Source organism: Phyllobates terribilis, unplaced genomic scaffold (genome assembly GCF_046119375.1).
Source record: "Phyllobates terribilis strain yellow unplaced genomic scaffold, ASM4611937v1 Scaffold_5__5_contigs__length_657084704, whole genome shotgun sequence".
In the NCBI taxonomy this organism is placed as follows: domain Eukaryota; kingdom Metazoa; phylum Chordata; class Amphibia; order Anura; family Dendrobatidae; genus Phyllobates; species Phyllobates terribilis.
Window position 1 is genome coordinate 103,149,581 of NW_027362765.1, and position 26,566 is coordinate 103,176,146.

The following is a 26,566-nucleotide window of genomic DNA, read 5'->3' on the forward strand; positions in this document are numbered from 1 at the left end:
AGCAATCTTTCCCATCCCCATTAGTGGTCTGGTCAGGCCCCTAATTTGCAGATGGTGTTACTGGGGTGCAGGGGTCAGAGAATATTACCTCTTATATCGGTTGTTTATATAGGGGGAATATATAGGGGGAGATGATCCAGATACACGGTCTATGGGAAGTAGGGGGAATATATAGGGGGAGATGATCCAGATACACGGTCTATGGGAAGCCACTTACAGCGTCTCTGGAAGTGTTGGGATTGTTGTTGTATTCTATATTAGTGATGTGTTTTCTATCTCCAGAAAATCACAGTTGCAGAATGTATAGAGACCCAGAGTAAAGCAATGACTATGTTGACCATAGAGCAGCTCTCATACCTGCTGAAATTTGCACTACAGAAGATGAAGCAGCCGGGGGTAAGTCATGCCTCCAAGGATCCAAAATTCATTACACCATCTTCTACATAATGTTCTACCTCATGGGGGTCCTCATGGCTTCAAAGGGATCAGGCGCCTTCAGTCTTGGAATAGACACAAACGGTGACTCCAGTCGGTAACGTCACATTTCAAAACAAAATTATTGTGGCCTCGCTCAGAGCTGCAATCTGTATGGACAGGACTGACCTGTGCAGAGCGATAATGGAGAAAATTACCAGCTGATGTACCATCATAATGTACACACGTTCTGTATATGCAAATGCATAGTTGCATTCAGTCCTGTCTCTTTAGCTCAAAATCTGTTACCCCTATCTGTAATGCATGCAGAAAATGTAAAATCCCTGCAGATTGTTGTCCTGACCTGATTCATAAGAAGCCATTGCTGAAGGGAGTGGTACTGATCACCGAGCTGCTGTGCTTGCAGCATTGGATGTGTAAGGGTTTAGTCATCATTAGGTGGAGAGTTTGTGTGATTCATACACAGGCCTGCAGAATGCTTGTCACTGTGTGACATTTCCCATAGCCAAAGTAAAGTCAATTATTTTTCTGTATTTTAGAAACAAAAATATAAATCAATGTCTATGCAATATTAATAAGATTGAGGAGAACATACTGTCAAGCTCAGTCATGCACCTCCATATTGGGAGTTTTTGGACCTTGGCACGTCTTCCCCAGGGTCATTATAAGAAATTAGAGATGAGCTAATTGACTCCGGTCCAGTGGCCCGTTGTTAGTATGTGGCTGCCAGACAGGAACCCTGTGACTTGCCTTCTACCTGCCGGCATCCTTGGGGCCGCTTCTGGTTAGAAAACCCCCTGGCACAATGTCATGTGTGTATCCTCACCGCAACAATGAAGTCTCACATCGCCTAAAAATCAGATGAAGCGCCAGGGATCCGAGCAGATTAGTAGACCGTTCGCGGGATTCCCATCCGGCAGCTATGGACTACTGATGTGGCCATTAGATCAGTGTCCTGCAAATTGTTTTGCTCCTCTCTATTACAAATTTATCATTTAGTTAACAGGAATCTGTCAGCATGTTTTTTGTCATGTAATCCGAGAGCATCATGATGTAGGGGCAGAGACCCTGATTTCAGTGATGTGCCACTTGCTGGTCTGTATGCTGTCATTTTGATACAATCACAGCTTACTCTGCTCCATATCTAGCAGAGCTCAGAATGCTGAACTGTGTATAACCCCACCCACACCACTGATTGGCTGCTTTCTGTGTACACTGTGAATATGCAAAAAGCAACCAATCAGTGGTGGGGGCGTGGTTACACAGAGCAGTAGAGACACCTAGTCCTGTAGTGATATTCTCCTGCTGATAAAACACTGATTTTATTGAAACACCAGCACACATTCCCTCGTAAGTGCCACATTGCTGGAATCGGGGTCTCAGCCGTTATATTATGCTGGTAGGTGAACCCAGGTAGTGTAACTCGCAGAGGATTGTCCAGACTGGATATTGTTGGGAGGAGAGTACATTTTCCTTGGCGCAGCAGAATCATGTGCGACCTGCTGCTTCATTCAACTCTTCCTGACTGCGACCTTGTGGCCATGGATCCCCCCCCCCTCATTCTCCAGCATTGGGATCTACACTGATCTTACAATTATCACCTGTCCAGTGAATAGATGATATTTTTGCAGAGCGGAATACCCTTTTAAGCTTTTTATCTAATTGGATATTTGGAAGTGAGAGAACAGGAAGCCTCAGGTGTGTATTCTGTGGAGGAATCCGAGTCGTTATATTCCAGCAATGTTTCTCTCGGTCCATAACTTGGTTCAGTAATTCGTCATCGCTGCGTCTCCAGCATATAGTAACATTAAGCATTGTACGTTACAGACAGAACCCTTCCAGAAGCCGGTGTCATTGGAGCAGCATCCTGATTACTCAGAATATATATTTAATCCTATGGATCTCAGTACATTAGAAAAGGTTAGTGTCTGCGTCCTGCATGAGCCTCATTGTGTGGTCGGACCAATGGCACTGTGGATAACGCCAACGTTTTCACTTTTAGCAGAAAAGTGAAACATTCTTTCCACTCCCCGAGCAAAAGGATTTTGTGCTGTAATTCAGCATGGCCGATCCTTCTTCCCAATAACATACACATAAGATTTCTGATGAGATTGGGCAATTTCTCGCATTAGATGCAGAGCCTCCCCTTTTATGTTCTGAACGGCTAAGATGGAGGGCTCGCCTTTTAACCGGTTATTTCCCAGGCCTCTCATGGACAATTCCTGTAGTTTCGGGAGAGAGATAACATACCTGGTACCCAGATATTATCTTGTATGTAGCTGCTGTTTCTCTTGCAATTGTTGTTGGTTATCCCCATCCGTTAATTGTTTTCCCTTATTTTTTGCAGAATGTTAAAAAGAAAATGTACGGTTGCACAGAAGCCTTCCTGGCAGATGCCAAATGGATATTGCATAACTGCATCATATATAATGGGGGTAAGTGATTTTTTATTGCTAAGGTTGCATTAAGATATCGTCCGGTGTGAATTCACTTCTGTGTAGTTATTTTGCGCTCTCCCTTTGGTCCTGTATCTGAACACAGGGAGTGTGCCCATAAGTGCCTTATCGAATAGTTTACTACGGATCAGCCTAAAACGCTTGGAGTATGGGAAGACTATAACCACTACGTGCTAAGTTTAATACATGCTGTCACTTAGACTAAGAAAACCATGAGTAAAAGACATGCAAACTGTAGGTGTAGATGTACTGTGATAAAATGCTAATGGTGAACCCTAAAGCCGATGCCGCTGCTGGCTTTTAGGCACATTTAATCATTAAATGCAGTTGCGGAGAAGGACACGTCTGGCGATTGTGAGGGCAAAGTCTGGTTATGTTACTTTTCCAGCACAATGGTTTGCATATCGGATGACCTACATGGGAGCGCTGCTGCTCCTGGTGACTCCACAGTCAGAAATCCAAGGAACGGCTGCTAGTAAGCGACTGCAGAGTTAGTGGAGTTGCTGATAATCCCGTTGTGTAAATGTGTATTAATCCCTGTTGATCTGTCGTCTCCTCTCTGCTCATACAAGCTTCATATACTACACAAAGGTGACTGTGTGGACAGTGATCTGCAAATAAGTCTATAATGCCTCACTCTATCATTCAGGTGATGGTACAGATTATGTCACTATTCTAGAGAATGCTGGGAGTTGTAGTGTCACAGCCTCACGTGACCTTTCCTGAACCGATCTAATGATGTTTCATTTCTATCTTTTACACAGGAAATCACAAATTAACACAAACCGCAAAAGTAATAATCAAGATATGTGAACATGAGGTGAGAACGGAAACTGGTAATGCGTGGATGCCGTGTATTGTGTGTTATTCTTATGCTTAGAGGGTTATGTGTCTTTGCTATGGCACTTATTCTCTCAGTCCTACTGAAATGCTCCGCTTCCTTGACTTGGAACCATGGCTCCAGACTCTTGCCCTACTAGAATGGCTCAGAGAGCAATGCTGGCCTACACTTCAGCCGATAGCTGCCGATTACATCTTTCTCTTGGAGAGAAGTCGCTGGCCGATGTGTCGGTGGGTTTCTCATATTAAATACAGGAGCTCTCAGTCGAGCGAGCGCTTGTGTATGGAAGAGTCGGCTAAGATGGTTATCGACCGAACGACCGGCCGAAGCATCATACGGCCGACAGGCATCTAACGTTTATGTCAAGCTTTACCCCACTTCCCATTGAGAACACTCAGCAGAACCGATCACATGCGCTTGTGTGAGGAGGATTTGGGAGAGATCACTTTCATCCAACCACATTCTAAGATGTATGCACACCTTAAATCATTCCAACTTTGCCCCCTCCCAACATTTGCCATCACGAGCGTCATGACAGTCCGGTACACATTAGCTGGTCGCCTGCCATTCATCATTGCATCATATATCGATATCGTGTGTATGGGCACCCCGTATAACAGCCTTTTAGGGAAGTAAATCGTAAAAGTACAATCTAGATTTGTAAATTGTTCTGGAGAAGTGAGGTGCATATAAAAATAATTCATTCAAGATTGTAACCACTGTATGTGCATAGGTGCTGTTACCAGGAATTTCAGGGCCCCATATTGGCAAAATTTTCGGGCCCCCTTGAGGCTCAGTCTCCACCCCAGCTCCACCTCCACCCCTCGAACCTTCCACAGTCACACCGTCCACTCTTAAAAGAAAAAACTCCACTTCTGCACTACGTCCCCACCAATCACACATTAACCGTTTCCATCTAACACCATATCATATACATAGCCAGCAGCTTTTGTTTTGGCCAAAAGATTTTTTCAGCCACCACCACGACAAGGTAGACTCTGTTAGCCGGGCCTTACTCTACACTAACCTATTAAAAATTTCTTATAATACCCAATACTCTTTAGGTATATTTTTATTTATTTTTCTTTAAGGGAATGTGTCGCATACATTTTTTAAAATGACCAATAATGCCACATACATGGGACAAATACCGTCACACCATGACCAGACCACATATTACCACCACATAGTCATTGAATAATACCACATACAAGGATCAAATACCACCACACCATGACCAGACCACATATTACCACCACATAGTGATCTAATACTACAATACTGATCATTGATAAGAAAACACAATACTAATATTACCATAAGTGCCATTATACACAGGATCTCTGTACATAGTATACAGTGTATAGTATCAGTGTACCTGTAACGCACTCACTCACCGGTGACGTCTCTAGTGGAGGTCCTTCATCTTCGCTTTTCTTCTTTATCCAGGCCAGACTTCACTTCTTCCAGCCAGCCAGTTATCTCGAGCACCGCTTCCAGAGCATATACCCCAATTTTTCCCCGACTTCTACACTACATCAGATGAAGGAAAAAAAAGCGACAGTAACAAGACCCCCCCCCCCCCCCACTGAAAACCCTATCCTCAAAAATAAAATGCATCACAGCAGTAATAATATCCATAATTAGCCCCTACAGTAATAATGTTCCACATCCTGCTCCCATTTGTCTCCATTCTGCCCCCATAATGCGGCTGTACAAAAAAAGTGAAAAAAAAAAAAAGTTTCTCCTTACCTTGCCGCGGTCCAGCGGCGCCTATCTCTCCCATCATCCAGCGCATGACAGTGATGTCATACACCGGCGACGTGCGTGCTGACTTTAGCTGCCAGCCTGTGGTTGGCTGGCGGCTGTTAACTATTGCCGTGCGGGCAGCTTCCCACATGGCAGTAGGTTTCAATTGAAACTGAATGGGCAGAATCCTGTCTCTGGGGCCTGCGAGCAGAAGAGGGAGGGGGGGACCCGATCTGGTCCCCTCGGCTCACTGGGCCCCATACACCAGTAAGGGCAGTAATGCCCTGATGGGGGCCATGTATGTGCATAAATATTAAATACTTTAAAAGCTTTATTTTCTGCTTTTTATTTTTTTAGTAACTGCAGGATGAGTGCGGATATAAATGACACATAGCTCTGTGGGTATGATGGCTATCAGGGTTCGCTGTGTCATCAGCATTTCATAATGGCTTCCTGTTTGTGCTCTGGCCCACAGCCTAGCTGGAAAGGGGCTCTGCGGGCGTAACCTGCTCCCTCTGCTGTTCAAAGATGGTAATTGCACAAGATGTTACAGATTGTAAATAGATGGACTTTACTCAGTTGTTACTTGTTAGCAAAGCCGTTCAAATATGTGTCACCGGCTGTAAGAGAAGAGAGACTGATTATAGAATTGATAGAATTTAATCAGATATCGATTTGAAGAAAATCCAAGTGCGGCAGTGCTGGAGCGGACACAGACAGAAGAGGGACCCTGTGGAAGAACAAAATACTGTCCCTTTGCAATCTAATAGCGCATCATAATCCACAATTACCATTGCTTTGCAGGTGGTAGTCGGCCCCTGTTTGGCTGCACAGGTTGCACCACTGGTATGTAGTATACAAGAAACATCCACGTGAAATTTCTGAAGATATCTTGAAGTTCCTGAGCAGTATCATAACCCTGGCCATATTGGGGACAGATCTATCCACGTACAACACTCGCTGGCTTACGTGTTTTCCAGTGTGTTCAACGTCCATGAATCACTGCTTAATATGTGTATATGTTTTCTGTCTTTTCAGATGAATGAAATTGAAGTCTGCCCTGAATGTTATTTAGCTGCTTGCCAAAAAAGAGATAATTGGTTTTGTGAACCATGTGTGAGTATATTGTCCATAGGTGGCAGGCATACTACTTTCACTTCTCTCTACGCACACATCTTTGGACCTCTGTAGAAGTGGCCATCGTTTCTTTCGTAGATGCCAGTTTATGTTAAATTGTAATCCAGTTTCTGAAACTCCAGCTAATCCGTGAGCCGACCTTAGAGGGTGGAAGAATCCCATATCCGTCTGATTATATAAAAGTGATTGCTTTCTTTTGTATTTGTTTCCATTCATTACGGGGAATCTTCCAGCAGTATTTCACCCCCACCCCTACAACTATTTATATGTGCGTGTAACTCTTTCAAAGACTAATTCTGCATTACCTTTACTTGGTCAAGTTCGATCCTCTTACTGAGAAGTTAGCCTTCAAATTGATGTGCAAATGAGGCTTAAGAGCTATGGTAGATCTGAAGCCTCTGTCACTCTGGCTTTTTTCCCCGTCCAGTGCTTGCTTCACTGATGGCTCAATTGTCTGATGTCACACAACATAAGGCACTGTCAGTCAAGCCCTGAGGAAGCGGTGCTGGGTGGGGAATAGAGCTGGAGTGAAGGAGGCTTCATATCTGCAAGTATCTCTTCAGCTTAATTTGCATATTTGAAGCCTCCGTCACTTCAGCTATATTCCCTGCCCAGCGCCACCTCCCCAGTGTTGCTCTATGCTGCGTGCCTTCAGGTAAAGGAGCTTTCAGTCAAGCAGGAGTGGTGGCACTGGGCAGGGAAAAGAGCTGGTGTGACAGAGGTTTCAGATCTACCACAGCTCTCCAGCCTCATTTCCATATCAATTCATACACTGAATTTCTCAGTAATGAAAGAAAGGACTGGCCATGTAAAGGTATTGGTGGACTTGTCTTTGAAAGAGCTACATATAATATATTTAATAAAACTCTTGCACATTTCATTCTGGTCACTAGACCAAATTTAGTCTCGTACTTCATGGTGGTCACATACACGTTAGCGGCAGCAGACTGACTTTGGCCCTATCTTTTGTATACAAACCTTCTGAACTTCTAATCTGGGGCTCATGGTGAGGAAAGCTACAAAGGAAAAAAAAAAACCTGAGAAAAAACAGAGCTATCCCATGAAGATGTCGTCCTTATCTTGGCCCAGGATCCCAGCGCTGCAAAGCAACAGTGCCAACTACTGAGCTATCGTGCTGCCATGTTTAAAAAGAAAAAAAAAATCCCAAAGAGCCTCCAACCAAATCACTTTTTTTTTGGAATGTTACATGCGCTGTAGACTCTAACATTGGTCATAAAAATACAAGAAATCAGTCAATAGTGCTTTAAAACATCTCCGTCTAGTCCATACCAACCTGGCATGCGGCCTCATTTGGGAGACAGGGTCGGTCACTGCCAGACACCTCTGGCATCAGCTTTCTTCCTGTACAAACAAATGGACAGACATGTTGAAATCCATGAATTAGGATAACCCCAAACACATATGTTTGTATGCTTCTCATCCTGCAGAATTTGACCGCCACTCCTGTGGCTTGTCTGGCTACTTAGCCATAGCTAGTATCACAGAGCACATTCTAGGATATTATCCTTGCCTGAGATTATATTGTCTGTGTATTATTAGAAACTCGCTGAGCTTTGTATACGTTTTAGGACCATGCGAACAGGACTTTTAAAAGTAGACTGTAACATTTGTTGTTTTTGATTGGTGATTTCTGTTTCCATCAGAGCAATCCGCACCCTCTCGTCTGGGCGAAATTAAAAGGATTTCCTTTCTGGCCTGCAAAAGCCCTAAGAGACAAAGAAGGTCAGGTGGATGCCCGCTTCTTTGGACAGCACGACAGGTAGGACCTGAACATCCGATAGTTCAACAATCTGCCAAGTAATCTCCGCTGCTGCCAGGAAACACATCATAAAGTGTGTGCTGGAGCAGATAAGCTTCAATTTGGATTGAATCTCTGCTCACCTCTGCTGGGTTGGTTTACGGAGAGTCCGCAGATGAGATGTATTGATGCAAAAATTATTTAGCTGCAGGCAATCGCACGTTTCTAAAGGCTTACAGTCTAAAATTTTACAGGGTTTTTTCATCTTATAGAGAGATGGCACCCTGGGACCCTGAAAAAAGCCAGAGAAAAAAGGGAGTACAGCTCCTGAATTAGTCTCCAGCTACCTTGGATGTGCGAGGAAATACAGCTTTCCCTGTTCATTTGAATGGGGAGCATTTTGCAATTCCCTGCCCAGCTGGAAAAACTGTGACCGGGACACAGAGCTAAAACTGCACTGCGGCTCCTTCATTGCCCTATGTGCACATGGCGTCTTTTAGACACTGCAGCGAGAGTGGCTTCACATCCGCAGGTCACAACCCATACCGATCGAGCTGCCCTGGAGAGGATGAGTTGTGGGCAGTCACAATGACTGATCTATTGCTGTTCTGTCACTTTCTTCCAGGGCCTGGGTTCCAATGAACAATTGCTACCTCATGTCGAAAGAAATCCCATTTTCTGTCAAAAAGACAAAGAGCATCTTTAACAGCGCCATGCAGGAGATGGAGGTATACGTGGAAAACATTCGTAAAAGGTTTGGCGTCTTTAACTACGCTCCCTTCCGGACACCTTACACGCCCAACAACCAATACCAAATGCTGCTCGACACCACCAATCCAAGCGCCGGCACTGCCAAGACAGACAAACAGGAGAAGATCAAACTGAATTTTGACATGACTGCATCACCGAAGATTCTCATGAGCAAACCTATATTACACAGCGGTGGAGGGCGACGGATTTCATTAACCGACATGCCACGCTCCCCGATGAGCACAAACTCCTCTGTGCACACCGGCTCTGACGTGGAGCCAGACGCTGAGAAGAAAGCTGTGTCCAGTCACTACAGTGCAAGTGAAGAGTCCATGGACTTCATAGATAAGAGTTCAGGTGAGCGAGGAGCTTACATCCGCTCGAGTCTCCATGACTGTACGTCATGACACAGTGGTTGCAATTGTAGATAGTATGGTGTGTTCACTGTTATCAGCCGATTCAAGAAGTGCTTTTAGGGTAGGCACAATGTTTTGTCTTGTTAAATACAAGATGTTTGTAAGCCAAACCTCCGACTCCAACTCCTCAATATGACACAGACTCCAACTCCGACTCCCTCATACATGGCTCATGTTTAAGTGATAAATTCACTGTAGCACAGATTCATCTCAGCTAAAAGTCTAGACCCTTAGATCAGGAATAGGACAGACATTTATAGGACATTTCATAACTTTCCCAAATTCTTATGAAAAAAATATTCCCCACAACTGCATTGAACTACTGTACCCAATTTATTATATATTTTAGGAGCTGGAGTCCGTTTTATACCGACTCCGATTCCGACCCCACCAAAATGGACACCGACTACGGCTCTGACTCCACAGCCCTGGTTAAAAACCTCTAGAGCTGATGAATGCCGTTTAATGTTCTCTGTTATCAGCCACAAAAATGTTTTTTGGAAAACACTATAATATAAATATTCAGGACTTATTTTTACAGCTTCTCCTGTATCGATAAAGACGGGACATGGCGGCAGCATATCGGGCAGTCCTAAACCTTTCTCTCCACAATCCTCTACACCAATAACATGTAAGACGGAGAGAAACACGAGCACGGGCAGCATCCTCAACCTAAACCTCGGTCAGTGATTTATAAGGAGGCCGTTCTCTGAATAATTAGTTTAATGGGATTGTCCACTGCTTTTATACGGATTACCTAAAAGTATAGTGTAAAAGTATTGGACAATCCCCATGTGGTAACTGGGATTATTTCAGAACTATGATAAAATACTGCAAATAAATCTACAGAATAAACCGTAAAAGCTTAGGTCAGACTGCCATAAGCTTACAGTGGCTTGCAAAAGTATTCACATTCCTTGGCTTTTTTCATGTTTTGCTACCTCACAACCTGGAATTTCACTGTTTTTTTTGAGGGTTTGCATCAGTTCATGTAAAAAACATGCCTATAACTGTGAACGTTTGGTTTTGTTTTTATTGTGAAGCAAACAACAAATAGGACAAAATAACTGAAAACTTCAGTGTGCATAACTATTCACTCCCCTAAAGTCAGTACTTTGTAGATCATCCTTTTGTGGCAATTACAGCTGCAGGTCGCTTTGGATAAGTCTCTATGAGCTTTACACATCTTGCCACTGGGATTTTTGCCCATTCCGCAAGGCAAAACTACTTCAGCTCCTTCAAGTTAGATGGTTTCCTATGGTGAACAGCAATCTTCAAGTCTGGCCACAGATTCTCAATTGGATTAAGGTCTGGGCTTTGACTAGACCACTCCAAAACATTTACACGTTTCCCCTTAAGCCACTTGAGTGTTGCTTTAGCGGTATGCTGTGGGTCATTGTTTTGTTGGAAGGTGAACCTCCTTCCCAGTCTCAAATCACTGACAGACAAACAACTTTTGCTCAAGAATTTCCCTGTATTTCACACCATGCATCTTCCCCTCGACTCTGACCATTTTCCCTGTCCCTGCTGCCGAAAAACATCCCCACAGCTTGATGCTGCCACCACCATGTTTCACTGTGGGGATGGTATTCTTGGGGTGATGAGCTGTGTTGGTTTGGCACCAGACATAGCGTTTACCTTGGTGGACAAAAAGTTAAATTTTGGTCTCATCTGACCACAGCACATTCCTCCAAACATTTGGGGAGTCTCCCACAGGTCTTTTAGCAAACTCAAAACGAGCTTTACAATTCTTGTGTGTAAGAAAAGGCTTTTCACTGCCCTTTCTTCCATAAAGGCCAACTCTATGGAGTGTATGGCTTATTGTGGTTGTATGGACAGATACTCCAGTCACTGCTTGGGAACACTACAGCTCCTTCAGGGTTACCTTTAGTCTCTGTGCTGCCTCTATGATTAATGCCCTCTTTGGCCGGGCTGAGCGTTTTGGTGGGCGGTCCTCTCTTGGCAGGTTTGTTGTGGTACCATGTTCTTTCCATTTGTTGATAATAGATTTGATGGTGCTCCGGGGGATCATCAGAGATTAGGATATTTTTTTTATAACCCAACCCTGACTTGTATTTCTCAACATCTTTGTGCCTGACTTGTTTGGGGATCTCCTTGGTCTTCATGGTGTTGTTTGGTTGGTGGTGTCTTTTCAGAAAAGGTGTGTATATAGTGACAGACCTTGTGACCACACATGTGGTCTTCCTTTCCCTAAGCATATGACTTATGAAAGGAATTGTTTGCACCAGAAATTTGTAGGGGCTTCATAGCAAAAGGGGTGAAGACATGCCAATTTTTAGTTATTTGATCCCTAAATGCAATTTATGCCTATATGTTTCTTATTCACTTCACCATCTTAGACTATTTAGTGCTGATGCATCTCACACAAATTGGATTACAAAAATATTTAAACCCATGTTGTAATGTAACAAGATAAGTAAAAAGCCAAGGGGGTGAATACTTGCGCAAGCCACTGTACAAATTCAAACACATCTACATTCTTTCTTAAAGGGAACCTGGCTACAGAATTTACCCCTATAAAGTATTAGAAGTGCGCGATTGGCCCCTTGTTGATGTTTGTAACGATGTCTTTATTAGAAATGAGTTTTGGTATTTGCTGAAAAAATGAAGTTTAAAGGGAACAGGTCATCTGATTCATGCCGCTCCGACCGGATCTTCAAAGTATATTTTCTCAAAAACTTCAGAGTAATATACTTGGCTGCAATCATCGGGCATGAATCACCTGACAGTTTCCCTTTCTTCTGACCCAGGACTAATCAGGGAGTGCCGTCACTCATCTCTGCACTTTCCTGGCATCCTGCTTCCCGCAGCGTGGTTGATAAACCAGCGTGTGCAGAGAGAACAAGAAGGAGGTGAACAAATTAATCCCTCAGCTTCTCCTCCTTGTTCTCGCTACACATCTTCACAAATGTCATTAGGAGGCGGATACCGCACTCCTAACACGTTCCCACCTAACAGGTTCCCTTTAAGTACATCTATGATGGTTTTATATTTTTCCCTGAGAATGAATCTATACATGGGGATTATACGGGTTTCATTACCTGTGTGTAGGGGGCACTGCTAGGAGAGCTAAGGGTGTTTTGTACATTGTAGCACTGATGCTAATTAGTAAACCCATCAGCACCGCACATCTGTTCTGGGAAGGAAATCGTCGTCTTCCCTTAAATTAAGACTGGTAATGGAGAACAACTTCGAGTATATGTGTGAAGGTTTTGGCTGAGAGGACAGTAAATACCTGTGATCTGGCATTATTGAGATCCAATGCTTTTAGGAAGCAAAGTAAACCAGTTTATCAGATGCCAGATTAGTAGGAATTTCACAATTTTTTTTATTCACCTGCAAAAGTCATCTTTGTCCAGTAATCTGAAATAACTCTACACTTTTCAGTTTGTCCTGGATTTAAGAGATTTTTCTGTGTTTTTTTTTTTTATCTTTCTCTTGACCAAACAGCTTCATATTTTATAATTGGGTTCCTTTTTTTTCTTTAAGATCGCAGTAAAGCAGAAATGGACTTGAAGGAGCTGAGTGAGTCGGTGCTTCAGCAGTCACCGGCAACGTCACTCATCTCTCCCAAGAGACAGATCCGCAGCCGCTTCCAGCTCAACCTGGACAAAACTATCGAAAGCTGCAAAGCCCAATTAGGTATGTTATTGTGCCCCGATGGCTGAAGTCCTGCGCCACATTTACTGCATTTACACAGCTAATTTTATAATCTGCCTCAATCCAGGAATTAATGAGATTCCCGATGACGCCTACGCCGCAGTGGAACACAGCGATTCCGAGGAGTCGGAGAAGACAGATTCTAGCGATAGTGAATACGGGAGCGACGAAGAGTCAAAGTCAAAGAATGATCACGACGAAGAAGACAAAGAAAGTGTGAAAGAAAAGGAAATATCTCCTTCCTCATCCATAAAGAAAAAATCCAAGCCCTCAATCCCAGCGGAGGTGAAAGAAGAATCCAAAAGTGCAACAGCAACATTGGATAAAGCTGATGCCGCGGGTAAGGAGAAGCTGGGGTCCACAGTAGAGAAAGACGTTCCTGACAAAAGTAAATCCCTGCTGCACTCTGCAAAAGAAAAACTAAAGGGGAAGGATGAGAGAGACTCCCCCACTGTACACCTTGGACTGGACTCCGACTCTGAGAGTGAACTAGTCATTGACTTGGGCGAAGATCACTCGGGACGAGAAGGACGAAAAGCCAAAAAGGATGCTAAAGTGATGGCAGCAAAACACCCAGAAAGTATGTCTATGTAAAAAAAATAAAATTGTGTATGATATATATATATATATATATATATATATATATATATATATATATATATATATATATATATATATATATATATATATATATATATATATATATAAATAAATAATATTCTAGAGGATCTCCATGTTCTTAGCTACTTACTGCTGCCTGTTGAGCCATACAATATAGTTTGTGCTACTCTGTACTACATTTGATGCTGGCTTACGTTGTATTATGTACTTTACCAATGATCTATTCTCTCACCGGTTCATGTGCAGTAAAATCACAAGCCGCATCCAATACCAGCAGCCAGCCAGCTACCGAGACTCCTATCATGACCCGCTCTGCGTCCCAGGCTGCTCCAGCAGTGGGGGTAACGGTGACTACAAGTTCCGCAGCAGCTGCGAGCACTCCGACAGCGGCTACCGGCAGCCCAGTGAAGAAGCAGAGACCCCTGCTCCCCAAGGAGACGGTTCCCACTGTGCAGAGAGTGGTGTGGAATTCTTCCAGTAAGTTTCAGACCTCATCCCAGAAATGGCACATGCAGAAAGTTCAGAGGCAACAGCAGCAGCAGCAACAACAGCAGCAGCCGAGCACGCCTGCGCCGTCACAGTCTCCACAAGGGACGAGATACCAGACACGGCAGGCTGTGAAAGGTATTGCATGCTGATCACATCCCTGTCATGTCACTGGCCCAGTCCTCTGGACCAGTGTCTCATTCACCTCAGTCTGAGGGTCCCATTCGGCATCATCTACTGTACATTCCTCACCTTCCATCTAACAAGCAGGAGAAGATGGAATCTCCTCTGATCCGTCATACTAATATTTCTCAGTGAGGTTTACAAAGCATTGCATGTAAAGATATGGATATTTGGAGGCATTTTGATTATTTTTTTATTGGCAGAGAACCCTTGGGAGAACAAATACCCTGCCCCTACCATCCGGGCACGGGCAGCAGCTGAGAATGTGATTTTACCCCAGCCCTAATTATTGAAGATGCTCCTTGTACAGGAAATAATGTTATGACTATGTGGTTTAATTTCACCCATACATTATTTAAATGGGTTGTCTGGCGGGTAAAATTGTTTCAATTATTCAGAAATGGTTAATGATGCTTCCATTCTCGTGCTGCCCAGTTTCCTGCCAGTCTTAACTTCATAATCGCGTCAGTTAATGCCCATTGGCACTCATGAATTGGCTCAGTGGCACTTATCGTATGTCAAGACATGACCAGGAAGTAGAGGCAAGTGGTCTGCACCTTTACTCACGGGACAACCCCATAGTCAGCGCCTCATAAGCCGCTTTTGTCTGGAACCAAACCTTTAGCGGAGCTGATGCACAAATAATTAGTCCTTCATTTGCAATTGTTTTTATTTTTAGCGGTACAGCAAAAAGAAGTCACACAAGCTACATCCACCTCGACCATAACCCTGGTGACCAGCGCCCCTCCACTTGCAATGGTGACCAGCTCGGGACAGTCATTGACCACATCGGTCACCAGTGATCTGCCCATCGCTACTGCCTCCGCTGATGTCGCTGCTGACATTGCCAAATACACCAGCAAGGTAGGTAGTGTCCCCTATAATACAGAGCGCTGGACTCCACTATCTTCCACAGTCCTGTAGAGAATAACTGGAGCATGCGTGACTGCTGCTCTTGTCCATTGGGGACCTCGCGTCCTCTATTCTGGTGATCAGTGGGGGTCTAACAGTCAGTACCAACCAAATCTCTCCTGTTGATCTTGGTGGGATCAGGCGACCATCAAATCTGTTAGGACCTCCCAAGTCTCTCCCGACAGATTATATTGGGGGACATAAGGATCAGGTGATTGGGTTTGAATTGTTCGATCAGGAGATAAGCCGCTGTTCTCTCACACCTGAATGCCCTGCCAATTGCACCGTTTTTTATCTCGCCTTTATAAAATGATTTTTATAGGATGGCCATATCTCAGACATTTGTTCCATTTATTTTAAGATGGAACAACCATCCCCTTCTTTCCTGTAACTGATGCTGGTCCCAGCTCATAAATCCCATCAGTCCTGACATCAGATGTATCAGTTATAGATCAGTTACAGATGTCCTTACACTTGTGACTGTGTCCTGCGGATTAATTATTTTTTGTTTACCCTTAATATCCATAGTGACATGTTCTTCCAATGTGTCCCTTACACCTGTGCTGTGAGAGATGCTCTTTGGCAAATTACTAAGCCACATAGAAATTTTAAGAGAATTCTCATTAACTTGTTATTAACTGTTTTATTTATTTTGTTTATTTTTCCAAGATGATGGAGGCAATTAAAGGCACAATGACCGAAATATACAATGACCTGTCTAAGAATACGACCGGGAACACCATAGCTGAGGTATGTATAAAATAAATGACCATGATCTGAAAGAATGCTCAAATACCCTGTTGTGATTTATCTTAATTATTCTTTTTTTTTTTTTTCACACAGATCCGACGCTTACGAATAGAGATTGACAAGTTGCAGTGGCTTCATCAGCAGGAGCTGTCAGAAATGAAGCATAATTTGGGTAAGTGCAGGACCCTGAGAGCAGGTGGTGTTATCCTGCACCAGTGTGGGTACTGCTTACAGTAGGCGAGCTAACTTATAATGTATGCACACATACGTTATTTCTATATACATCACATATACCAGCTACTCCTTATAGATCTCGCTATAAGCAATATACAGCATTTCTTCTGAGTGTATTTTATGCCACTCTAGAACTCACCATGGCGGAGATGAGGCAGAGTCTGGAGCAGGAGAGAGATCGACTGATTGCAGAGGTGAAGAAACAAACAGAGCTGGAAAAACAGCAGGCTGTGGATGAGACCAAGAAGAAGCAGTGGTGCGCCAATTGTAAAAAGGAGGCAATTTTCTACTGCTGCTGGAACACCAGCTACTGTGACTACCCGTGCCAGCAGGCTCACTGGCCGGAGCACATGAAGTCCTGCACGCAGTCAGGTACAAGCAGCTGGCAGAGCGACCATATCACCAGAGATGTTGTATGCTGTACATTATAGCTGTAGTGACCAGGAGACTTCTTTTATTATTATGTTAATTTACCCATGAGCTACATGTACAACATTCTAGCCCCTCCAACTTAATATTGGTCCTATGGATGATGCTATCCATGCCATGTTTCATCTCTATAGAAAGGTAAAATCTCAATAGCAAACATGACGACAATATCTACCACCTGGGACCTCCAGAGGCAAAGATATCCTGAAAGTTAGGGTTCTCATAAAATTGTAACAGATCTAGCACATCCCACAACTGACATGTAGTACATATGGTCTAAAGCCAGTACAGGCAGCACACACCGAAGCGGAGAGGCTTCTTTCATGCTACATCTTCAGTGTATAATTACCATATGTGCAGGGAAAGCTTCAGGCCCATCCATTAAACGGATCGATCCATAGACCTTCATTCGTGTGACAGAAGAGAAGGAAGCACCTTTTTGGTCTTCATCTGGCGGGTATATATCAACTCTAACATTGCTTTATATTGTATTCGCAGCCACAGCGACGCAACAGGAAGCCGACCCCGACCTCAGCGCAGATAAAACGGCACAAGCCACGAGTGGTCCCCAGCCACCTCCTGCCGAAGCTGCCACAGCGCCAAAAGAGAAAGAAGGCACAGCCGATAAGGGCAAAGAGAGTGTCACTGTACGTATCGCTGGTCGGTAGCTTGCCTCGTCCAAAGTGAGTGAAGACGATTCTGTGTTTGTCTGTCTGCAGAGGACAGAAGCTTGTCGCTTGCCATCTGTTTCTGAAATGCGTTTATTTTTCCATTAACTCATCTTTGCCGTAAGAAACGTTAAATTATGACCCGTGTCTTATCTCTTGTTTGGTCTGATGTGTGCAGCGTTCTGGAGCTTCTGTTACATCCATGACATCCATTACAAGTTGCGGTTGCTGAAATAGAGGCTGATCCAGTAATGTTCACCTGTAATAATTAATGACGTGTGATCGCATCCGTACCCTGGTGCCCTGCATGACTCTGAAACCTCATGTTCATTGCAAAATTGAAAGCAAATTTGCTCTTTTCAGTCAGTCAGTCACAGGGTAGGAATCCACAGAAATCATACATAAGTCATCAGTGATTCATCATCGTGTCCGGAGCAGCCAGACATCCCATATATTGGAGCTTGAACCACAATGAACCTGACTTGTTCATCCATGTACTGCACCAGACTCCACAAGACCGCCAGGTTGTCATCACTGAGAGAAAAAAGCTGGTGGATGGTTTCCCCGGGCCCCGATTGCACACATTTAGTTTTCCATTACTTATTGTTATTGCTGCTCCAGGCATGTCTTTATGATTGAGGGCGGCTTGCAAGACTAAATAAATGTATTTTCTCCCATTACCCACGCTTTCAGTAAGGCAGCCGAACAGTATTGGATCGCTATTAACTTGCCGATTAACCCTATATCTCAAGCTTAGGTAGCGTTTGGGAACATGACCGGTTCCCTTTAAGTCAATGATGGCATCATTGCAGCCCTGTGTCACAAATTAAGTGTATCCTTACATAATAAAGATGAATTATTAATAATATGACTAGAAGATATACCGTAATTCTCATTACTTTTAGACACTGCTTATTCTGTTTTCATTTATGGCCCTTAACTGGTAATGGTATCACGCGCTAACAACACCTGCAATGAATATCAGCGATTTCCCAAAGCAATAGTCCTCCCAATCAGTGCAGATATCCTGCAGTGACTGCTCCTCGTCGACCAGCACCCACATACGATCGGACTGTGTACCACACCTGTCTGATCCATTGCCGACCAGCACCCACATACGATCGGACCGTGTACCACACCTGTCTGATCCATTGCCGACCAGCACCCACTTACAATCGGACAGTGTACCACACCTGTCTAATCCATTGCCGACCAGCACCCACTTACGATCGGACCGTGTACCACACCTGTCTGATCCATTGCCGACCAGCACCCACATACGATCGGACCGTGTACCACACCTGTCTGATCCATTGCCGACCAGCACCCACATACGATCGGACCGTGTACCACACCTGTCTGATCCATTGCCGACCAGCACCCACTTACGATCGGACCGTGTACCACACCTGTCTGATCCATTGCCGACCAACACCTACATACAGTCAGAGTACCACACCTGACTAATCCATTGCCGACCAGCACGCACATACGATTAAACTGTGTACCACACCTGTCTAATCCATGACTGGACAATTGCAGATTTCTGTGGCTTCCTCTTGTAAGTCTGAACCTGCTGATGAATCACTACACAGAGCGCAAGTGATGGAAGTGACCGGGGTCCTGCAATCACAGGGGTGGTCTGAGATGTCAATGACACAGGACACACCGTAGTAAATCGATCCATAGACGTAGACACACAGACACGGCCCACTTCACGGCATATTAAATAATTGCGTGGAGAATGAGAGCTCACATGCGGGTGCTCGGTATGGTGATTGAGGGATTTGGGTCTTTGGCCGGCTCCTCCGCTTCATCATACAGAAGCTATACCCAAGTTTCCCGCAGCCTCTGCCCACACCCTCATATTGCTTGATGTCCTCCGTCCTACGAGGCAACAAAACCTGTATTGTACTCTGCAGCAGTCACCGTCCTTATGGTCAAGTCTGCAATTTAAGGTTCCCTGTGCTGTCTCTGCAGATAGCAACAGGTGTGGCAACCAGCCAGCCCATAAAACTGGTCCACGTGACGCAGAACGCTGCCTTTATCCCAACTACTCAGTCCACAATTGTAAGTACCAGCACTCTCATCCAGTCTATCGTTGGCATACCAGTAGTGTAGTGACTCCGTGTCTCCTCTATGTGTGGCTTTTGCAGTGTGATGTCACCAGCCCCCTGCCGCATCCTCCCCCATTCACTTCTGCTCACATCGCCCTGAGTCACGTTCACCAACCCTTCACTCTGTGAGACACGAGGCCGTCAGACGCTGGGCAGACGGGCACAACATGCCAATCCCACATCACCTCCTGTTTTACAGACAGACAGTTGGTGACCATGATGTCTCTCGCTTTTGCTCTGTAGTATTGGCTTTTCATGCCTCTTCTCCCACATTATTGGCTGTAGCATGAGACTTCACCATATAATCAGCATCTCTTCTATAACCCCTGTCTAGTTTGCATGTTATTCTTATCTTGTATGAGGTAGGTGCGTATTAGCAAGTTGTATGTGCAGCTGGCTCATGATGAAGACTTTGGGGCGAGGGCACTCTGCACCGATTATTTCTGACAACGTCTGCTCATTAGCATTGGGGTACATGCACACGGGAAGTAAAGAACGCAAATTCTCTTACAGATTTTTTTACTGTGGATTTTACCTCTACATTGAATGGAGTGAAATGTAAAGGGATAATCCGTAACAGAAAATTACCTGCTGCTGAAATCCACATGGTTGTAATCTGCCGCAGATTTATTGTTAGGCACAAATTAGCATTACTGTCCAGTGTGGATGTACCCTTAGAAAGGACTTTAATGTCACATACTGTGTTTGTCCTTTTAGATAACACCAAATATTTCCATCAGAATTCAGCGTGACTGTGAACCTACATGAGGAGTAATTTAACTTTATTCTCCACTTTAGGAAACCATTTTACAGATTGAATCTTCATGTGACGCTAACAATTTAGGGCAAATTCAGATGTCCGTGTATCACGGTCCAAGTGCTTTACTGCCTCAAAGGCATATATAAGGCTGTCACTATCTGGTCAAGAGAGCCGCAGCCAGTTCGTGCATCGTGGTTCGTACTCTGACTATGACACACGGACATCTAAATTCAGCCTTACTCATGCTGTGCTGATTCTGAACTCCCTTCATGTTGTGTTCTCCAGTCACTTCTAGCTGCTAACAAAGATTGAAGATCTAAGATAAAGTTTCTCTGCTGGAGTTGACGATATCAGCAACTTTGAGCTGATCTAAGAAATAATTCTGCAAAAATGACCTTGACCAGACATTAAAGGGAATCTGGCAGCAGGTGTTTGGTATGTAACCTGGGAGCAGCTTGATGTAGGGGCAGAGACCCTGATTCCAGCGATGTCGCTTACTAGGCTGTGTTTTGCTGTTTCAATAAAATAAGTGTTTTATCAGCAGGAGATTATCATTGCAGGACTAGGAATATAGTGCATCCTAGTCCAACCTCGCCCCCACCACTAGGTGCAGCAGTTGTGATAGAATCACAGTTTTATCTGCTGCAGATCTAACAGAGCTGAGAAAATGCTGAGCTCAGTATAACCCCGCCCACACCACTGATTGGCTGCTTTCTGTGTACACTTTATATTGACAGAAAGCTGCCAATAAGTGGTGAGGGCGGGGTTATACTGAGCTTAGCATTTTCTGAGCTCTGCTAGATCTGCTGCAGATAAAACTGTGATTCTATCACAACTGCTGCACCCAGTAAGCTAAGTGATACATCACTGGAATCAGGATCTCTGTCCCTACATTATGCTGCTGTCAGATTACATTGCAAAAACCTCCTGACAGATTCACTTTAATGATCTATTTAGCATTACAAACCTAAAATAGCGGAGGGATCTCAAAGCATCGCACTGTCCGTTATGACATTGTGAGAGATGAGCACCACACCCCCCCCCCACAATCCACTACAGCGGAGCGTGTTCTGTACAAGGTCCGAACCAGCAGAATATAGCAGTCAGCCTGAAATTGTGACTGCAACTCTGGATGTGACTGGAGTATAAAAATTTTATACAGTTTTTTTTTAATGTGTGTCCTTTACCGGAATGATATTATATCAAGGTTATTTCCACATGTAAACTGTAGGCAAATTGTGCTGAAAAGACAAGCAGTGGCTTAAGGAGTGAATGAAATTGGCCACTTAGTAAAGATAATGCCACGTCACCGCTGTAAAAAACAGCAGAAATAACAATTCTTATAACGAGGTTATATTACAGACACCATTTTTTATTTCTCCTTCTTTGGGGCATTTGTTCTCCTCATAAGTGCCATATCCAGACCGTATATTTTTGTGAATGAGAGTCTCCAATCACGAGAGGCAAAATATAAATGTTCTTTGCTATTACCTGTCAGAGCCAAAAACAAAAGTTTTACCGGTAATTAACCCGCAGAGATATGATTGCTAGAATCAGGAGCAACCAGCCTGGGGTTTGCTAAAAATGAGGGATAGCCAGTCAAGGGTCTGCTTCATGGGCGACGGGTGGCCATGTGTATGGGGTTAGGGGTCTTGTGGCCAACTAGCTGTTTGCCAAAGCGAGGAAGCACCAACATGGGGCACAGTGAGATTATTGGGTACCGCATTGACTTTGTTACATAGTTTCTCCACTATGAGCATAGCATCGTGGCAAGGACCATGTGATGACTTTTGCAATGCAATGTTGATTTCTATAGCTGAATGGTAACCTCCTGCTTCTCCTCTACAGACCATCCCTGTGGTTGTGAGCCCCAATGCCGGAGCAGTGGCGGTGAGAGCCGGTGTGCAGTATGTGCAGACCACCATGCCGGTCCAGGTGAGGAGAGTGTGACCCACGAGCATTAATACAACTAGACGATAATCAAAACACTACAATGTGAGCGTCCGGACCCAGCGCCTTGTCCTGCGTGTAAATAATGTACAATCTGTGGATGTGATTAAGAATAGAACCATCTTTTTATATTTCTATTCGCTTTAACTTATGAACGTTTATCCGGAGTGGCAAAATCATGATGCCGATGGTACGGACGGAACGACAAGGTGTAGATAAGCTGGAGATTCTTGTATCATTATAATTAGTGTACAAAGACGCAGAAAGCGACACAAGATTTTATATGAAAAGTAACCACAGAAAAGTCCGCGCTCCTTGCAAGAGGCCACTGCGTTCAATCAGGAGCTTCTCCCCAATGTGGGGATTTCCCGCAGAAACAATTGGAATTGAATACCAGGCGCCATGTTTCTCTGTGGACGATGCTACAAAAAACAAAAAAAAATTGATGGTGACGCCTTCAGTCTGTTACATTGACGCCACAGGTTAACTTTGTATCGTATGTAAAATCACTGCTGATGTCTGTATATGAGGACCCTCTGTATAATATCATTCCAGTGCCACGCGTTGTACATTTATCACACTGTTGATTTTCACCATTGTTCATAATGGAGACGGTGTGTACAGTAACCAACGGCAAATTCAAGATGGCAGCAAGGCGCCATCAATCCTGAGTGAGAGGCAATATCTGTGGCGAGCGGTTCGGAGCGCGGGACTGGCCGGCTATCCCTTGTGAAACATAATTGCTTTTAGCATATGGAAGTATTTTTTCACATTTTCTTTGTATAAAATTTGTATTAAATCCAAACATTTTCTTTTTATGCCATTTCTTTGCTTCTGGGCGTAACAATTATCCTTGTTTTCTTCTGCTTCGTTTTATGGACACCGCTCAGGGCTGAAGCCAAAATCCTCCACACAGTGATTGCTGCAGTCGAAAAATATAACAAAGGTGCATTGTGATTTAACACTTAATATAGCTAGGATGGAGAACGATTTTCTGGGTTCATGTGAATTTTTCTCAATCATTTTATTATGAAAAATTCTGCCACTAACCAATGGATTTGGCCCCAATTCATCATTTCCGATTTATTGATAGCATCTTTTCTTTTTTTTTTGTCTTGTAATATTCGCTGACATTTCTTCAAAATTGCGCACAACAGTTAAAGAACATTTTTGATTTTGCTCCAATTTCATTATTTTTGCCTTTGAGCAGTTTTTGAAATGTTTTAACACCAAAAGTCACAAATACTTTTAAAAAATTGCTAAAAAGTGTCAAACTGAAAACTTCAGCCATGGACTGGAGTGAGATGCACCAAACAACAAAAAAAAGTGACGTGTGGTAAAAGTCGTATTTCATGAATCTGTATTAGGAGCAAATAAAGCAAAGTTGCCAAGGAAAAAAAAAAGACTTAAAAAGTGGCGCAATAAGTATAGAGAATAAGACGCAAATACTAAAGCCACTAAAAAGGAGCAAGTTATTCCAGGAAAGCAAAATATTGTCAGTGATGAATTGGGGCCTATGAAATGATTTGGAAACAAAACAAAGGTCTTTTGTTTTCTATAGTGAATGGAATGTTTAGGTTACGAACTAGGGGCTAAGCCTGATCCAAATTTGGGCCTGGTAGCACAGCTGAGGGTTTGCTACAATTCTATCCAGTCAAGATAATGATCTGAGACTACCAATGGATACTTTTACCTAAACTGATACATTGTATCAGTCTGGATCATTACCTAGACTGGATACAATTGCAGCTAACCCTCAGCTGTGTAAACAGGACTAGATTAGAATGGGTTGCCCGGCTCTGGATATTAAACAGGATGTTCTGTTCACTGACAGAAAAGACAGTAGAATATAAGGTTTGATTAGCATGTGTGAAAAAAGTGCATTCTACAATGATGAAGCTTTATCACCCATCCTGGAGATTTGCCTTGATATGTATTAAATAATACTTGGGTAATATCCATGCCTCTCCAGAGGATGTAGCCTTCCAACCACTGGCTGCTACTCTGCTCCTTCTGTAGCTGGATCTTCTATTCAAGGAGGCAGAAAAGCCCAGTGGAAGGGAGGAGGGGCGCTCTTGTGTGTTCAGCTCTTCGTTATGTATTACGTGTCTGTTTTTCGTATTATTGGTTAGAAGTACTTGTACCACCTCGAGTCCTTTTTTTTTTTTGCTTCCTCCAATCATTTTTTAGAGCTGCTTTCAAAAAGCTTCTATTCACTGTCATGTCTCCCACCATGCACTACTTAGCTGGCCTGAATTTAACTTTTCATCGAAATGGAGAAGAAATTGCAATGTAGCAAAGAACCAGATGGGTTCCTCGGCTTTGTACAGAACTGTGCAAAAGTTTTAGGCACCTGTGGATAAAAAGTAAGAGTAAGAATGCTTTCAAAAATAGAAGTGTTAATAGTTTATTTTTATCAATTATCAAAATCCAAAGTGAATGAACAAAAGAGAAATCTAAATCGGATCAATATCTGGTGTGACCATAATTTGACTTCTTAGGTACACTTGTACACAGTTTTCAAAGGAATTTGACAGGGACGTTGTTCTTAACATCTTGGAGAACTAACCACAATTCTTCTGTGGATGTCACTTGTGCAAATCCTCCCGGATGGTATTTCATGATGGATAATGCCTGTATTTATCAGCATTGAGGACAACATTAATCCTCAACTCCATTTGCTGAAATGTAGCCCCAAACTTGCAAGGATCCTCCACCGTGCCTTACTATTCCTGCAAACACTCATTATTGTGCTGCTCTCCAGCCCCTCGGAGACAAACTGCCTTTTGTTACAGCCATATATTTCACATTTTGGCTCATCAGTCCAGAGCACCTGCTGCCATTTTTTCTGCACTCCAGTTTCTGTTTTTGTGCATAGTTGAGTTACTTGGATTGAAATTGCTGGACATTGAAAGGATTTTTCATTCATCTTCTGCACAAAGTTTCTTTTATCTCCTTCTTCAAAGGAGCTTTAACAGCACATCTTGAAAGCCCAGTCTGCATTGAAATCTTTGCCTGGATGACACATTGGTGATGCAGTATAACTACCTTTTGTCTTGTTGCTGTGCTCAGTCTTGCCATGCTATATAACCTGTGACTTGAAACTGTCTTCCTCAACCTCCTCTTCGTAGCTGAGTTTTAGTTGTTCCTCACCCAGTTTTATTCCCTCTACACAGCTATTTCTGTTTATGTTAATGACTGTTTCAGCCTACATGTAAAAATAATGATCATTATCACCTGTTTGGTATCATTGGGTACTCATACACCTGCCTATAATCCTACAAGATCCCTGACTTTGCACAAATGTACCTAGAAGAATTGATGCTGTTTTATTCATTCAGTTTGCATTTTGTTAATTGATAGAAATAAACTAATAACACTTCTATTTTTGCAAGAATTTTAAAGTAGGTTTTATATCATCCGACTTGCATTATTGCATTATTTATGGTCCGCCGATCTGTAAATACTTCCCAATCCCGAGGTAATTTAATAGCCTGTGCACACTGAACAATCTGTATTGCTTCTCGTAGACTGCCATGGCACTCGGCAGCGCAAGCCCTGTTTACACCGGACGATCTTCTGCCGAGAATGATAATCTTTTATGCAGCACAAAACATAATTTCACCTGTAAAACAAGCGTTTAGACTGCAAGATTATTGTGACACCAGTGTTCCTAACAATGATTATACAAAAAGATATTCCAGTATGAATGGACCCTTATTTTGCAGCATGCATGTTTTCTCACACCTGCCTTAGACTTTTGCACAGTACTGTATGAAGAGTTTGTCTGTGTATGATGTTCTTTGCTGTATAATTGCTTTTTCCATTACTCCAGCCTGCATTGTAGATGTGTCCTGTGTAGGGTTTGCTCTGGCTACAGCTGGATATTGGGAGGGATGTCCATTAATGTTATGGTTTATATGTACTAGAAATGATTTGGGAGAATCCGGTGACCTCTTCCACATCCCAAGATGAACATACAGGAATCTTAGCCCCTGATTGGAAATTTTGAACCATCTATTATGCTGCTTATATCGGAAGACTCCCTGATATCTCATTATCAAACTGAATTATGGAAATGGTTAATTATGTATTGGATGGGGGAATGAACACTAACTTTTTTTTGTGCAATACAATGACTGTATGCCCTTTTATGTAAGACCGTTGTGTGATAATTATGCTGACACAGGTTCTACCACCGCTGTGCATCATGTTGCAGGTAGGTCTGGATC

At 43.4% G+C, this 26,566-nt stretch overlaps 1 protein-coding gene across 25 annotated transcripts in view; it reads left to right on the forward strand.

Moving 5' to 3' along the window:
* ZMYND8 (zinc finger MYND-type containing 8) overlaps nt 1-23,152 on the forward strand; it is a 60,267-nt gene extending 37,115 nt beyond the window's left edge. For 11 of the 25 annotated variants that reach the window (XM_073682666.1, XM_073682665.1, XM_073682668.1 and 8 more), the window contains 18 exons: nt 283-396; nt 2,263-2,355; nt 2,783-2,870; nt 3,656-3,711; nt 6,520-6,597; nt 8,283-8,398; nt 9,003-9,484; nt 10,070-10,225; nt 13,054-13,206; nt 13,292-13,804; nt 14,092-14,469; nt 15,194-15,378; nt 16,096-16,176; nt 16,270-16,348; nt 16,543-16,782; nt 17,338-17,486; nt 19,488-19,577; nt 22,233-23,152. In XM_073682666.1, the coding sequence (XP_073538767.1) occupies nt 283-396; nt 2,263-2,355; nt 2,783-2,870; nt 3,656-3,711; nt 6,520-6,597; nt 8,283-8,398; nt 9,003-9,484; nt 10,070-10,225; nt 13,054-13,206; nt 13,292-13,804; nt 14,092-14,469; nt 15,194-15,378; nt 16,096-16,176; nt 16,270-16,348; nt 16,543-16,782; nt 17,338-17,486; nt 19,488-19,577; nt 22,233-22,334 (3,153 nt within the window). In that variant the 3' untranslated portion in view covers nt 22,335-23,152. Of the gene's footprint in view, nt 1-282; nt 397-2,262; nt 2,356-2,782; nt 2,871-3,655; nt 3,712-6,519; nt 6,598-8,282; nt 8,399-9,002; nt 9,485-10,069; nt 10,226-13,053; nt 13,207-13,291; nt 13,805-14,091; nt 14,470-15,193; nt 15,379-16,095; nt 16,177-16,269; nt 16,349-16,542; nt 16,783-17,337; nt 17,523-19,487; nt 19,578-22,232 lie in introns of all 25 variants that reach the window. The other 14 variants (XM_073682685.1, XM_073682687.1, XM_073682677.1 and 11 more) reach the window with 8 other exon arrangements.
* The last annotated feature ends 3,414 nt before the right edge of the window (nt 23,153-26,566 follow it).